Raw genomic sequence first — 16,140 nt, forward strand, 5'->3', positions numbered from 1 at the left:
GGAACCCCAAGCTTCGACCTCTACCCAAATCATAACCGAACCCAATCTTCCCTTGAGCCAGGTCCACATCGCTAGCAACGGCACCCTAGACCTGACCTTGCTCTTTTGGACCTTATATGTGGATGGCTCCTCCAATGCCTAGGGATGTAGGGATAGCCTCGTCCTCATCTCCCCAGATTAAGTTGTCCTTGAGTACGCCATCCACTTCAAATTCCATGCCTCCAACAATGTGGCCGAATACGAAGCACTCTTAGCTGGCATTCGACTAACCAAGGAAATGGGCGCTAAGAAAATTCAGATATTCAGTGACTCATAACTCGTTGTCCATCAAGTCAACCAGGACTTCACTGCCAAGAACATCTCTGTGACAGCCTACCTCCAGCATACTCGTCACCTGCTTGCAACTTTCGACGCTTATAACATAAGCCAGGTGCCACACTTTGAGAACAGTCATGCTGATGCTTTAGCCAGGCTAGCCACGGTCTTGGAGCAGGTTATAGGACACAACATCCACATCGAGTTCTTAGATCAGCCCAGCACACAGGCACTATTCATCTGTACCATTGATCACAACCCTACGTGGATGGACCTCATCCTTTAGTTCTTGCAAAACCAGACACTACCTGTTGATTCTGTTGAGGCACGGTGTGTTCGCTATCGCTCCACTCGATACTTGATCATCAATGGCACTTTATACTAGCATGGCTTCAGCCTCCCCTACCTTCGTTTTTTAACTCCAGAGGAAGATAATTATGTCCTTCTGGAGATTCATAAGGGCATCTGCGGCAACCACTCAGGCGCTCACTCACTAGCACATTGGACCTATGCATGAGGACAAGGGTCAGGTCAAGTATACAGTTGTAGCTATGAACTATTTCACCAAGTGAGCTGAAGCTGAAGCCTTAGCCACAATGACTGCATCTCGCATCGAAAAATTCATTTGGCAAAATATTATATGTCGCTTCGGCATCCCCTACACCATCATCACAGACAACGACCGGCAATTTGACAATGCAAAGTTCAAGCAATTTTGTTATAACCTCAATTTACGAGTTTGCTTCGCCTCCCCAGCCCATCCTCAGTCCAATGGCCAGGTCGTAACTGTGAACAAAATCATCAAGAAGACCTTAAAGACCAAGCTTGACAAAGCCAAAGGTTGCTGGCAAGAGCTACTCCTAGAGGTTCTCTGGTCCTACCGCACCACCTTCTGTACATCCACAGGAGAAACACCGTTCTCTCTCTCTGGTACCGAAGCTGTGGCACTAGCGGAGATTGGCCAGCCTACATACCGAACCTCCACTTATGATGCCGAGGCTAATGACAAGCAGTTAGCCCTGAACCTCAACTTCATTGACGAGTTTCGTGACCAATCCAACATACGCAACGTTGCCTACAAACAGCGTATTGCCAAGTTGTATGACTCCCGAGTCAAACCCTGTGCTTTCAAGAATGGGGACCGGGTCAAGCACAAGGTTTACTTGGCCACCAAGAACCCTACTGAAGGTACCTTGGGCTCTACATGTGAAGGTCCTTATGAGATTACCAAAGTCTGCCATCTCAACACTTATCAACTTCGTGATCCCAAGGCAAGACTTTGCCTCATCCTTGGAATGGTGATCACCTCAAATACTACTATAAGTAAACACACCTAGACCCTAGGACATTATGTTTTCTTAGATTTTGGTCTTGAGCCTTGCGTCAACCAACTCTTGTACCTTTTGCCTTTCAGCACCTATTTAATGAAACGCCCAACTCTGGCTAATTCTCATCAATCACATGATTATCTTTTAGCTAGCACAACTGATATCAAATGACAACAAGTCCAATATCATAGCAAATCAAAATAACCTTGCCCCAGGCAAGGCAAAATGTTCATACAAATCAGAAATAAACATCAAGTGTTCCAAAAAATAACTAGAATACACAAGGAAGGCAACGCCTTCAGGACTCAGTAGAAGGGGCATCCGCGGTGGCCGGCTCTGACTCTGGCGCAATGGCAGTGGCATCGGTAGTGAGGCTAGGTAAAGGTGGGTCGCCGCTCCTATCGAAATTGATCTCAACCGAAGGATTGAACCTCACCAGCCTATCCTTCCAACGAACTGTTCATCGACTAACCGATCCATGATATAGCTGCGCAACTCCTCTGAACTTCGAAATAACTAGACCGCTTCGACCGTTTCAGTTCTTCCACCTCTTTGGCCAACGCTGCCTTCTGCTACAGCAGGGCGTTCCTCTCTCGAATGTCCTCATGTGCCTCCGCTACCTTGCCTTTGGCCATCTCATCGCACCTCTTCAACCTCTGGATCTCCTTATCCGCCTTAGCCATGTTGACATACATCTCGCCAAAGGACTTCAAAACAAAGCATCATCAGTTTGAGCAAACGAGAATGATAAGAACAAATTCACAAACCGAGATAACTTACATAAGGTGAAGTAAGGATCGCCTTCTAGACACTATTTGCAAAGGAAGAAGCCTGAGTCCTCGCTAGAGTCTCGGGGTCACTCTTCATGCCTTCCAGGAAGATGTTCACGAAGGGAATCTCTTGCCGATGCATAGCCAGGTTCACCTCGTTCTTCTGCCAACGCAGCTTGGAGACGTCCATTTTCTCCACCCATTCAGCAAAAACATCCTCAAGACCGAAGAGGAGCTTCGGCAGTGCCAGCAAATCAAAAAGAGGAAGTCTCAACGAGCTTCCTCCAGTGCCTTCCTCTTACCCAAAATGTCGGCAACCAGCCCATCCTCGTCATCTCTAGGGCTTTTCCCAGTAGCCTGTTGGGCACCCCCTTCTCTGCCTTCTTGGCCAAAGACTCCCTCACTCGCTTATGCATCTCAGCCTCATCAATATCCACCACCACCTCCGTGCTTCCCTTTATAACACCTGCTACTGCACATCAAAGGCTAAGTTAGGTACAACCACAAAACGGAATCAGAAGACATACAACAAAGATAACCCAGGTACTTACTCACTTGCAAGAGTCCGGACTCAAATAGATTCTTCTAGGTGACTAAGTTTCTAACAACAGTGACCTTACCCTCTCAACTTTGTCTTCTTACTCCTTGGAGATCTTCCCCCACTTCACCGAATCTGCACCAAAAGTTAAATACTACTCAGCCATTTACACTTGCACAAGCAAAAATGGAGAACTAAGAGTGAAAGCAGGTAAAACACAACAAAACAACAATCAGTCTTAAAGGATGGGCCAAGGACCTATAGACTGGAAGTGGGTAGGAATGTGTTTGGTGACGGTCTTCCCTAGTGGACACTCTCAGTCACAATAAGCCGGGCACTACCTGTTCCTCCAAGACTTCTGAGTAGAAGGCTTGTGACCAACTCTTTTGCCTTTCGACAATTGGCTTGTACCCAGCCAAAGCTTCCTTATTGCTTTGAAATCGAGTACAAGTACATGAACTGCTCAAATGTTGTCTCTCCCAACCCAGCCAACCTCCAAGCAATGTAAACCTCATGCAGAAGAATCCAAAAGTTGGGATTATATTGCCCCGGCGCATAGCCCAGCTTGGCCAACATCATCTACACCCAAGGATGAAATGGTAGTTTGAAGTCATGCTGGTACATATCCGTAAAAATCAGCACCGCGCCCTTCGGAGGATACCTAACCACATCAATTGCAGTGGGTAACCTCTAGCCCACATAGGGTGGAACACTATAATCTGTCCGAAGCTAGGCCAACTTTACTTCTGTAAGCGTATTCCGCTTCGCCAAAGGGACACCAACCCGTATGTCCATTCCCTCTGAAGCTGAAGCCACGGCTACACCCACAGACCCCGATGGTGATATCTGATTGCTCGAGCCCACCTTTGCTGTATGAGGCAAGGCTAGAACCCGATCACCTATAGCCTCTAGCTCTGTGTAATTTCTCAACATCTCCCTATATGCCTCTGACCCAAAGTCTACTGATGGCTCACCCCTCTCACCCTCATGCAATACCATCCTACTTTCTATAATACCTTCTACCACACCCTCTGTCTGGGAACTTTCGTCTTCAAAACAAACATATTCACTGGGCCCCTCACTCTCAGTATCTTCCCCACCAAAGGCAGGAGGGTCATGACTTTCTCTATCAGAACTTTCAGACATCTACAATATGTAGAAACAAGGAAAAGGAACTAATGCACATGCAAGAAGGATCGAAACATACATTCAACAAGTTCATATCATTGATCAAGGTGTTCATCCTAGTCTTCAGCATGTTCATACCAAAAAGGACATTTCAATTCAAAAAGTCAAGGGAAATGAGGTCTAACCTTGTTTGCACCACCACGAATAAGACGCCAGAAATCACCTTGGCCACAGCACCACCACGAGGTATCTGGCCGGAAATCTCCTTCTATACTTCTCACTTTCTAGAAATTTTTCTCAAGACTCAAGTATGTTCACCTTCGCCACCCCAAGTTCCTATTTATAGAGCCTCAAGGGTACCAACACCTCGATTCACAAGAAAACCTTAGCACCCTTTCACCTTCCCTCTCAAAATCCTTGTACCTGTTCCACAATTTGAAATTCAAAATTCAAAATAAAAATAAATAAATAACGGAAAGGGAAATTAAAGGGGGCCTTGCCGAACGGCAAGACCCGTGAAGAAGTCCAAAGGGGGGTCACAATTCACCCTTGTCCATGATATAGCTAAGCCCAACCCGTGCCCTAGCTCTAAGGGCCCAGCCCAAATTCTACAGAACAGTGGCCTTGTCGAAGAAACAGAGGCATGAAAAACACTTACCTCAATGCAAGCCCATTTCCAAGTCTTCACCCCGAGCCAACAAAAGCTCAATTCCATGAAGCCCGGCTTCCGACATTCTCCTTCTAGACCCTGTCAGAGATTAACAACCACTTCTCAATATATTTAGCTTACTAAAGACCATGAAGGGCTAATGAAGTCGCCGTGAGTTCCTCACCTTACTCAGGCCCAACTATCGAATGTCAATGATCCAGCTACAAGCTCGTGTGCTCAAATTACCCAAGGCCCAGCCTCTTGTTTGACTCCGAGTCCTTACCTGCCGAAGGTTTAAAGAACGCAACAACAACAAAATCATCATACTGAGTAAACAAACTGGCCTTGCCAACCATAAAAGAATTTTGAAGACCCACAACACTACTTACCTATCGAAACACATGCTGAGAAAACTTAGGGAGCTCGCAAGAAAAAGCCTTTGTCGAAGCAAGCCACTTGCCAATGACCCAAGAACACCAGACCACTCGCAAGGTTAGATTTGCTGAACTGCCGAAGCTGGAGAACCAAACCGACGGTATAAAGCGACGCAACGAGGCTTCGAATATTCTTATCAAACACCCTTGCTGAACGGTAAGAGCAGTTATGAAACCAAGATGTGCTCACAGAAGCCTTGCCAAACACCTTTTTTTGAAAAGCAAATGGAAACAAATCATCCTTGCCAAAAGTCTACGCAACAAAAACAAAAACTAGCATTCCAAATGAAACAGATTGCTTAATCTTGGTGTGTTCCAAGTCCACCTGTCAAGGCTTTTCGTGGGGGCTCGTGATTCACCAAAGACTACCAATCGGCAGGCTTATGCCTGGCCCTTTGCTGCACCTCTCGTACTCCTACAACAGACGATCTCACAAAAATAGCTTTCAATCAGCCTTGTCATTCGGCAAGGCTCGATCCAAAGCCTAGAGACGAGCAATCCCACTTACACTCCGACCCAAACCTTTAACACGCGGCCCCTTGCTGAAGCTGGGGACGAACGAAACCTCCTACCAAACCACCTACTGAATCTCAAATGGCTAGCTCCTTAAATTCAAGGTTCTCAATCGTCTCTTGCCGAATCAGCACAAACCATGTGTCAAGCGCACTTGCGTTCTCTAAATTCGAGCACCTCCTTGCTGAAGCCACAACAAGACTTCAAGAAACTCCTGAGGCCACCCTTGCCGAACGGCAAGGGCTATGAAGAAATTCAGAGCAGGCTCACAAGGTCCTGGTTCCAAGTCACCTCTGCCGAAGATCCAAAGGGCCCAAGCTTTCACTCCCTTCGTCCAAGAGATCAACTTGCCGAACCTGTCAGAGACCCAAACCCGCCATGTAAACTCGAGCACAAAATTACCCCAGGTGACACTTGTCGAACGGTAAGTCTCGTGCTGCCGTACCAGGCCGTGTGCAATCGATGCGTAGAGACCCTTGCTGAATGCTTGATGGCATTTTCCCCTTCAGAACTGCCCAGGCCACCTCCGATCCTACAAGATCAAGCAAGGTTCTCTCTCAAGCTGACCTTGCCGAACCCAAGACTTGTTGCTGAAGCCTCAGTCTACTCACAAATTTCCTTCCAGCCAACCTTGCTGAACGGCAGGAATTGTGCTAAAAGCTTTGAAGGCCAGCCTTGCTGAATCACCCTTCACTGGCTCACGAAGACGAACAACCCGAACAACTCTCTTGCTGCGCCGCCAAGGACCTCAGGAAGGTTTCAAAAATTCTCTTCCTATAAAATGCCAAACAGCACCCTTCAAAAAAAAACAAAAAAAAAAAACACCAGGGTCTTGCCTACCACCCAAATCCACCTCACGAAAGCCCAAATAGGGCTAGGCCCCAACCAAAGGTCTTGCAGCAGCCCAGCTTTTTACCACAAAAAAAAAAATTCAAGGCTCGAAAAAGCAGGATAGCCCAAGCCATCTTGGTCCCTTGCCGAACGGCAGGGACCATGAAAGTCAAATAGAAGCCCACAAGGTCAACAAAAACACAAAAAAACACACACAAAAAAAAAAGAGGGAAAAGAAGCCCGGTCGAACAGCAGGCATTGTGCATAAGGAATAAGGGGTCGTAAAATGCTCCCCAAGACACTTGCCAAAGCCTCAAGGCCCCAGCCCCTTGCAGCCATAGAGACCAGCCCTCAACATGCTCCTTGCCAAAACACTAGGTACCAAGCTACCAACAATCCCAGACGCTCATATAGCTTTTACCATACCTTCCAAGTGTTAACGCAACTTCTAGCTTGCCAACTTGGAGGACTAGGGAATGCCCTACGGCTCCCATTGAACCTGGAATGCTCGGTCATGATTACACAAAAATTTCACAAGTTCCCAACCGAGCATATCCAGCCTCAAAGCGACTAGCACCAAGGCAGACACGCTTTCTCCCCTGCTGAAGGAAGACACTCTTCCGAAGCTCCCGACTGCCAAAGCTCCCAACTGCCGAACCTACTCTCCAAAACATGTGTCACCACCACAGCAGCTTGCACAAAGTCCCACATCGAAACTTTGTGCAAACCTCCCACTTTCACTTCCCTGTAAATAGGGAACAGTACCCAAGTAAAAAGGGTAACTTCTCTCTCACTTTTACTATTACTCTGCCAATTTTACCATCCATAGCTGACTTAAGCATCGGAGAGCCTTCGGCTGGCACCACACCAGTGTCCGAAGCTTAACGACTGCTTCTCCTACTCTGTCTTCTGCAGGCTCTTCCCTTACCGAAGGTCCTCACCTTCTCCCCCGTTGAAGACAATCCACTTCTCTCTAAGTTGGCCTCCCAAAAAGAGCATCAACAGAAATATCTTGGGAGGTTGTACCAAAGAAGACTTCATTACTAATAAATAAATAAATAGTTTGACAAACAAAGCAGAAATTAAAATCTTTAAATTATTTCAAGTAAAATCATAGTAAAGATTTGCAAATGGATTTCAGTCTTCACAGCAAGAGAAAGGCAACAAACGATTCTATTATTGGTTGGTACAATGAAATGAGCAACCAAAGCCGAACCTATCTATTTGTTGTTTATTCTATTACACAAACCCATCCACTTGTTGACATTCTATTTTTCCCCAAATGGTAACACAGGGATGCTTTGTTCATTCCTAAAGAAGTTACCAGGATCAACTAAGGTCTTCACTTGTGCAAGTCTCCTAAAGTTATTCTTGAAGTAGCTCAAACCCCAAAGGCTTGCTTGTGCATAGCTTGTGTTAGCATCCTTGTTCATCCCCAAGTCCAGATCCCTGTAGTTCATATAGGCAGCTCTTGGGGACTTGGAAGCATATGCTGCCACGTAGCCACACACCTTTCTTGTCCAGCTAATATATTTCCCAGTTTCTTTGTCATCATCCCAACTGAAATAATACTGGATTTCACATAAGTTCCCTTTTCTAGGTGGGAAAAGAGTTTCTGAATTGGAAATCTCACTCATTCTTCCCCCAAAAGGTGACAGTATCAACAGGGATGTGTACAGTTGAAGCATAATGTGCCTGTTAGAATTTTAGGGGAAACAAAGTGATTGTATTAGATTAGAGGAGAATAGTACATGGCTTGATGTAAGCTAATTGGCCTTCTTCATAGCTTATTGGCTTATTGGCCACTACACTTGATTTAGAATAGTTTGGGCCATTTGGCCCTCCACTTAGATTAGTTTGGGCTATTTGGCCCTTGCACTTTGATTGGTGAGCTCATTGGCTCTCTATAATATAGCTAGCTTTGGATAGCTCTTGGCTCCCTAATGGTTTGGGGGTTCTTTTGTTGACTCCTCCATATGACTTGGTTTGGGTAGCTTTTGTGTTCCCACATAGATTGAGAGTTGATTGGTTCACTCCACATTTCATTGTGGTTGCATGCCTATTTATAGGCTCCTTCGCCGACATGCACAGCCACCAACTTGGGCTTCTTCATTTCTTAGCCATACATGTGTCTTGTACTAGAATGTTCTTCAAACTTCAATTGCTTTTGTTCTACCACCTTGAGCATTTAGCTTGTTCTAGAATATTCTTGCATTGTCACCTCTATCTTTTAGAGTCTTGACTTTTCTAGAATTGTGTAGAACACAAACGAGCATTATTTTTTCCAACAGCGATAAACCTTCCAAGCCAGCTTCTGAAATTGGTTTTGTCACATAGTCTGATTTTGCTTTGAAGAATCTCTTAGATTGTTGAGTCCGCTGAAGTAGAACTTCTGTTTTGTTTCTTTGGATATCAGCCATGGATAGAACAGACTCAATCTAACTCATTTCAGCGAATTTGGTCTGCTCCACACTTAACTCTGGGAAATTTTCTTTCATCCAAGGGAGAAGTTTCTTGACAGTCTCAAGGAACAAGAAATTGAATATAACTTGAATAGTTTTCCCGCCATTTGTACCAGCTCCATTTGCAACTTATATAACCAAACGCAAGAAATTCCCTTCAGGAATCCTATCTGCTATAGCTTGCCATCTAGAAACAAGTTTGGTTGCACCCTGTTGTATGGTCTTCGATTATCTGTGAACTGTTACAGATGGAGAAACAGGAACCAACTCAAGTTTCCATGCCAGAATGACTCCAAAGCTTGAACCTCCCCCTCCTCTAATAGCCCTTGAGCATGTGGAATTGTATGAGCTCTGAGCTCACTTGTATAGGCACCATGAGTTGATAGAACATTGTAGCTATTGTTAACTTTTCAATGGTAGGATCCAAAAAATTCTATATATACTAAAACCCAATGCAACTAAACACTGCTGCTAAGCACGGTGAAATGACGAAACTAAACTCAGTTTTCTCATCAGCACAGTGAAATCACGGTTTCGCCCTTGGCTAATTGCTTTGTGTTTTCCCCGTTTTGTCCCCCCTCTCCTTCGATTGTAACGACTTGGAGCCTTCGTTCTATCATATGCTGGGTTCGCTTCTAACCAGGTTGGTTGGCCTGGTTGCGGGGCAATGATGGAAGAGGTCGGTCTACTATTGGAGATTATCTGGAGGCTTCGATTTTTATGGGAGTAGCGTGCGTTGGTCTTCTTTTTCATATCGAACTCCAGCTTGCTCTCTGTTTCGGTCTCTTTCTCTCACTGATCTGTAAGTAAATTTTGCTTCATCTTTCCTTTCGATTTTTGTTGCTCTTCTTTTTCATTTCTGTTGTTACTAATATCTTGGATCTTATTTGATTAAACTATACGACCTGTTTTAATTTGCTGCCCTAAAAGTCCAAATCTCTAATAGATGTTATAGATTTTCTGTTTGCATGCGGTTATAAATTTTCTATGTGGCCGATTTTTAATTTTTTTTTCCTGTTTGTACTTATCTTGCGTTCCTTTTTTGGACTCTCTCTTTGACCTTGAAGATGCATAAGGTTCTTGATTACTGTCAATTACTGAGAATCCTGTTATGTCATTTTCACATACAGCTCAGACAGACTAGCTTCCTATAGCATATACAGCCCTTGATTATAAAAGGGTGGAACCACATTCTCTTGATATAGTATTGCAATTGTATAGCAAGCTGTAAAATTTGTTGTATTACCTGCATTGTCCTGCTGTTCATAGGTAAATGCATAGCTTTAATTACCTCCTCTGTTTTTTTTTTTTTTCTCTGTTTTCTTCTGTTTCTCAGCCTTTTGTAGATCTGAGTTATCAATCTCTACTTCTTTTTTCCCTTTATTTCTCAGGAAGGTTTATGCTTCTTCAAGAAGAGAAATGCTGCAAGGAACCCAAAAATACGAGGACTCTTCATCCCTAATAGGAAACCCAATAGATGACTGTTAGGAATGTAACCCAAATTGGCCAAACAACAGGCAGAGCTTAGCAGATTGTGCAATTGGGTTTGGCCAATATGCTCTTGGAGGCAAAGGTGGTGAGTATTATATTGTCAGAGACTCTTCTAATGATGATGCTGTGAATCCAAGGCCAGGCACTCTGAGTTATGCTGTGATACAGACTGAGCCTCTCTGGATTGTGTTCCCTGGCAACATGCTCATCAAGCTCTCCCAAGAGCTCATCTTCAACAGCTACAAGACCCTTGATGGCCGTGGAGCCAATGTCCACATTGTGGGTGGTGGCTGCATCACATTGCAGTTCATAAGCAATGTCATCATCCACAATGTGCATATCCACAACTGTTATCCGTCAGGTACATGAGTTTTCCACTTCATTTCATGAATTTTTATTTACCATATACGCATGGTTTGCTCATAGTTAAGTTTATTCAAATTTACTCGATACATATGATTTACGAGTGATTGCAAATATTTAGTTTTATCTAATACATGTGACTTATGAATAAGAGACTGTGTGTATCTAGATTTACTTTAGATTTACCTTAAAACCCTTTGCCAGGTTGTTTTTGCTTTTACTCAAAAATAATTTCGGTGTATGCTCTTGGAATTAGCTCAAGTAAAGGAGAAGGTGTTTGATAAAAATTGGTTAGGATTAGAATAAGTTAAGATTTCGATCCATTCCATGCAGGTGGCACTAATATGCGTTGAAGCCCAACCCACTACGGCTACCGCACAAAATCAGACGGATTTTGACTGGTAAAGATATTCTCAAGGAAACTGACTTTTTGGACTTTATTTACTCTGTTTAAAATTGGCTTTCTGAAAGGGAAGATTTGAATGACTGATGAAACAGAGAATATGATTATATGTCAAATATTATATTGTTGTTTTTCAAGTAGCATTCGTCTTCTGGCTGCTCCTATCCATATATATAATGACAAATAGCATATTTGGATAATCAAATTTGTTCTTTTTCTTTCTTTTCAAAGTTACTAGGTTTAATTGTAACCGAAAAAAAAGTTACTAGGTTTAATTTGTGCTTGCACACAATGTATAATTTATTCTCCATTTAGCTTAACAAACTTATTAATGGCACTCTCTGCATATTTTCAGGATTGATACTCAATCAAATACAGGGAAATTTCAATCCCTCTTTCGTGTATGAGCCCTCATAAAGATGACATTTATATGCTTTTGTTGAAGAACTTTACGAAATATTCATTACATTTTTGTGTTGTTTTACCGCACATTGTATTTTAGTATCTTCTTGAGGATGTTGCTTTGGAGCCCAAATGGTTGAATAAAATCCCTGTAGGTCAGGAGTTCATGCTTTTTTTTAACTTTTACGGGGAACTTTTGACTTGATGTGGATAAATATCATTCTAGCCATGACATTGATTGAGGAGCCAATATATTTAGCATTGGAGTTTAAAATTAACTTTAGAATTCGTCATTAATTCTCAGGTCCAGTGAGATCTATTTCTTTTTCTTTCGAGGTTTTATTTTATTTTTTTAATAACTCAGGTGGGTTTTTCTGGTAATGCATCTTCAGCCCCTGAATCAAGAAATTGTAAATTCTCCAGTAATGTGATGATTCATGCAGTTGACAAATTCGGGAGCTTCTTAAGGCAATTTCCTCTTTTTCCAAATGCTTTTCTCGTTGGTGGTTGGTGCAGAAGACTTCTTTATTATTCAACTTGCAGGTCAGGTAAATTTTGAAGCACTCTATGCTGCAAGTACTTTTGTTGAGTATTTGTTCTCACATTGCATTGAATGAGGTCGATATTTTCTTTATCGGTCAGCTTCAAAAACTGAAGGTGGAACCAGCACATAAAACTTCTCCAGGGTAATATTCTAACCAATTTTTAGGTTTAAGATTCAAGGCATCATGTGAACCGGGTATTTTGGTGGCTTCAGATTATCAACTTATTTATTGTGGTGCTAATTATTTAAACTCAAGTTATTTGTGCCTAATGAACCACAACTGCAATAATTTTAGTTGTAATATATATATATATATATATATATGTTTGTGTGTCTATTTATTTTTTGGTATATAAGCAGACCGCTGTCTCGCGTCATGCTGAGGCTGATAGATAATTTTGATGAATTAGAACTTTATGATACACAAGGACAGAGTTGTAGGAACTGTCTTCGCTCACAATTAAGATGTCATTGTCCTCTGAATGAATTTGAAAACAAACCAGTCTTCGCTTCATATCCTCATATTTTCATGTTTCCATTTGTTGGTATGAGAAAAGGAAATGTAAAAGAGGTTGTGATTTCTGTTGGGGTCCATTCCAAAATTATATAGGTTCTGCTGCATGCTAAATTTGCAGCTCAACTCTTTCATCCATGTTACTGAGTCTTTGGAGCTCATTGTTTAGACTCTTGTTTATGGATAGTTTGATGATTTGCAGCATCAATGTTTTAGACAATTAAGGCACAGTGATTATCATCCATAGTTTTGACTTTGGTTTTTTCTTTTTATTCCCTAGAAATTAATTTTACTGAGAAATTTGGATTTCTATTTCAGAAGGTTTGTTCTGGAAAATACAAAATCCAAATATTATGAAGTGTGCACCGGAGAAGATCCTCTTTTTTACTTTTCCAAAATATAAATAGTCTATTATATTAGTCTGATGTTTCGTACCCCCAACTTATCTTTTATAGTTAATGTTCCATTTGTGTTTGCAGGCCTGAGTCATTGGGTATTATTGTTGGAATTATTTTCTTGGTCTTGGGAATCTTATTCTAGTTTTTCAACTTCACTGCAGATTCAAATGTAAGTTTGCTCTCTTTCATTGAATACAGGAACATAACTTGATTTCAATTTACAATTTCTGCAATTTATTGGTTCTTAGAGGTGAAACATGAGAATTCCTGTTTGTTTATTATCTGTTTGCCTACTTTTTAAATGTAGTTATTTACATAGTTAAGGGCGTTAGTGAAAAAACTGTTCCCACCAATTAAGGGGTAGGTTATGAGTACATTTTGTTCAAACCCATTAGAGTTTACAAATGAAAGAGATGGAAAAAATTTGATGGCCTAATACTAATTTGATGGCCGTATCAGATTGTTTAGATGTAATGAACAAAACTATAACCTATAACCTGTTATTTCTGCCTTTATTCTGCTTACATTAACACATGTCATTTTCCAAATTTGTACCAACAGAGTTAAAACCTCCGCCGAGGACAAGAAAGAACACAAGCCACCTCTACAGCTGAGCTAACAAGAGAAAGAATCCCTTCTAACAGAGATCAAGGCAGAAAAATCCTCTTCCACGACCCAATAGCATATATATAAAGACCTATTCAAACTCTTTTGAACAATGAGCAACTCAATATTGTCGATATTTTGATGTTTTGACTGCCACTTGATTTATTAAAATATAGTCAGTATTTTAATCATGACAAACAGCATAAAAAAACATGTTATTATCCTATTTTTTTGTAACTTAGACTTGCTAAACAAAGCATGATGCCACTATTTAGATATCCATGTCTATATAAATAGTACCATCATTCCTACATATTTTTCAACTTCGTACACATTTCACACGGTTTTAAAACCCGCAACATCGTGCGGGCACCATTGTTAGTAAGTTCTATGCTAATTAAAGACTTTCCATAAACGTGTACCCAAAAACAAGAAATATGATCCAGTAGTGATGCAGTAGTTATGCACTTGCTTCCGTGAAGCTGTCATCATTTTGTTTTCTGTGCGTTGAAATGAGAAATACAACTAATATTGCTTTATTTTTGTTAAAAAATAATGCACGCATTTGAAAGGGATCTGCAATTTTAGAAAGCGTGGTGGAAGAAGAGGCTATGTCGGCTTGGGGTAAAAAATATCCCAGAAGAATAGCTCATGCCCTAGACAAGTCCTATTAGAAATGATTTTGAGTTTATTCTAGAATATAATCCAAGGAGTAGGGGCAGAACTTGTGGCTAAGAGGAATAAGCCAAGTCAGTGGAACTTAGACAAGTCGGCAACAATGCCTATAACTTTGCAAGCAATCTAGCAAAGTGGAGCTAAGAGCTCACCAATCCAAGTCATCAAGGTGGCCACATGGAAGCCAATAGCCATATAAAGGCCAAAAGCCTTGTTTTATCAAGCAGGATATGAAGTAGTTAATAGCTACATCAGTGAAGGGCCAATAGCCTACAATTCCCAATTGCTATACCACGAGAAGGCCAATAGCCTGTAATCCTATGTACACAAAGCCATGTACTATTCTTCTCCAATCTAATAAAATCATGTTATTTCAATTATTGCACTACTATTATAAACCCCTTCAGGCACAACCTAACAGTGCTATCAGAGCATCTAAAATCCAACAATTTCCATTATAGAGTCTACTGTATTCTGCATCTGCACATAGAAAATAGCACTGATATGTTCTTTTATGCTCCTACAGTGATGGAATATGGTCTAAGCTTTTGGAGAAGTGTTGAATGCATTGGTTTAGGCTGCAGACTTATTTATTATTATTTTCTACATTGGGCCAAACCCAACTATTTATTATTTACACTCTATTTCTGCCCATATGGTAAAACAGGGATGCTTTGTTCATTTCTAAAGAAGTTACCAGGACCAACTAAGGTCTTTACATGAACAAGTCTCCTAAAGTTACTCTTGAAATACTTCAAACCCCAAATGCTTGCTTGTGCATAGCTTGTATTAGCATCATGGTTCCTCCCCAAGTCTAGATCCCTATAGTTCAAATAGGCAGCTCTTGGGGACTTTGAAACATGTGATGCCATGTAGGCATACACCCTTCTCATCCAGCTAATATGTTTCTCAGTTTCCTTGTCATCATCCCAAGTGACCAAATACTGGATTGCAAATATACTTCCATTTCTATGTGGGAAAGGAGTTTCTGAATAAGATATCTCACTCATTCTTCCACCGTAAGGTGTCAATGTCAACTGGGATGTCTCTACTTCAAGTAGTCTTTGCCACAAACCTTCCAAGCCAGCTTGTGAAATGGGTTGCGTCACATTGTCCGATTTTGCTTTGAAGAAGCTCCTAGATGGCTGAGTCCTTTTCAGCAAAACTTCCAAATATTCGCTTATTGGGAAGCCAGCAAAGTACATCACAGACTGGATCCAACTCATTTCAGTGCAATTGCTGTGGTCTAAACTCAAGTCCGGGAACTTATCTTGCATCAAAAGGAGAAGCTTCTAAACCGGTCCAAGAAACAACGAATCAAACGACACTTTAATAGTTTTGCCATCAGTTGCACCGGCTTCATTTGCAACTTCCACAACCAAATGTAAGAAAAGGTCTTCATGGAGCTTATCTGTTACACCTTCTTATATGGCCAGAATGACTGCAAAGCTCGAGCCTCATCCTCCTCTGATAGCCCATAAGAGTTCTTCTCCCATGGGCAGAGTTCTCCTCCAATCTAATAAAATCACTTTCTTGTTTCCCTTACAATTCTAACAAAAAGGATGAAAAGTAGAGGAAGTAGTTTCATGTGTAAGGTCACCATTTTCATTTCCTCTGTATGAAATGCATGAGCTCTTAGCTCACTTGAAAGATTATTGCAGGCATTAGGTGTGCATATTGAAGACAAAGCAAAGGTTCAGTATGTGTCTCTTTCTTCTGTCAGTTATTATAGAAGAAACAAGTAACAAAACTCTACCGATTTAGAGTCTTCTCAAA

At 41.7% G+C, this 16,140-nt stretch overlaps 2 protein-coding genes across 5 annotated transcripts; one reads left to right on the forward strand and one right to left on the reverse strand.

Moving 5' to 3' along the window:
• The first annotated feature begins 10,436 nt into the window (after positions 1–10,436).
• On the forward strand, positions 10,437–13,969 carry LOC117626208. Of its 4 annotated transcripts, none has more exons than XR_004585514.1 (5): positions 10,437–10,820; positions 11,992–12,175; positions 12,270–12,313; positions 13,165–13,252; positions 13,645–13,969. XR_004585514.1 is itself a non-coding variant. In XM_034357864.1 (5 exons), the coding sequence occupies exons 1-5, from the start codon at positions 10,524–10,526 to the stop codon at positions 13,700–13,702; spliced, it is 465 nt and encodes a 154-aa protein (XP_034213755.1). In that variant the 5' UTR covers positions 10,439–10,523; the 3' UTR covers positions 13,703–13,969. The 4 variants fall into 4 exon arrangements, 1 of the variants encoding a protein (XP_034213755.1); XM_034357864.1 differs by lacking the exon at positions 12,270–12,313 and having other exon boundaries at positions 10,439–10,544; positions 10,628–10,820; positions 12,071–12,175; XR_004585515.1 differs by lacking the exon at positions 10,437–10,820 and adding an exon at positions 11,541–11,782.
• Positions 13,970–15,005: 1,036 nt separating this feature from the next.
• LOC117624303 (berberine bridge enzyme-like 15) lies at positions 15,006–15,641 on the reverse strand. The gene has a single exon (XM_034355461.1). The coding sequence runs from the start codon at positions 15,639–15,641 to the stop codon at positions 15,006–15,008; it is 636 nt and encodes a 211-aa protein (XP_034211352.1).
• Between the last annotated feature and the right edge of the window lie 499 nt (positions 15,642–16,140).

The sequence above is a fragment of the Prunus dulcis genome, chromosome 4 (assembly GCF_902201215.1).
Source record: "Prunus dulcis chromosome 4, ALMONDv2, whole genome shotgun sequence".
In the NCBI taxonomy this organism is placed as follows: Eukaryota; Viridiplantae; Streptophyta; class Magnoliopsida; order Rosales; family Rosaceae; genus Prunus; species Prunus dulcis.

What these genes read in the sequence shown, in the direction of transcription:
- LOC117626208 (XM_034357864.1), top strand. Translation starts at nt 10,524, where the DNA reads ATGCTCTTGGAGGCAAAGGTG. An exon ending in CCACAACTGTTATCCGTCAG is followed by an intron (nt 10,821 to 12,070) that starts GTACATGAGTTT and finishes TGATTCATGCAG; the next exon opens with TTGACAAATTCGGGAGCTTC. An exon ending in ACTTCACTGCAGATTCAAAT is followed by an intron (nt 13,253 to 13,644) that starts GTAAGTTTGCTC and finishes TTGTACCAACAG; the next exon opens with AGTTAAAACCTCCGCCGAGG.
- LOC117624303 (XM_034355461.1), bottom strand. Translation starts at nt 15,641, where the DNA reads ATGCAAGATAAGTTCCCGGACTTGAGTTTAGACCACAGCAATTGCACT.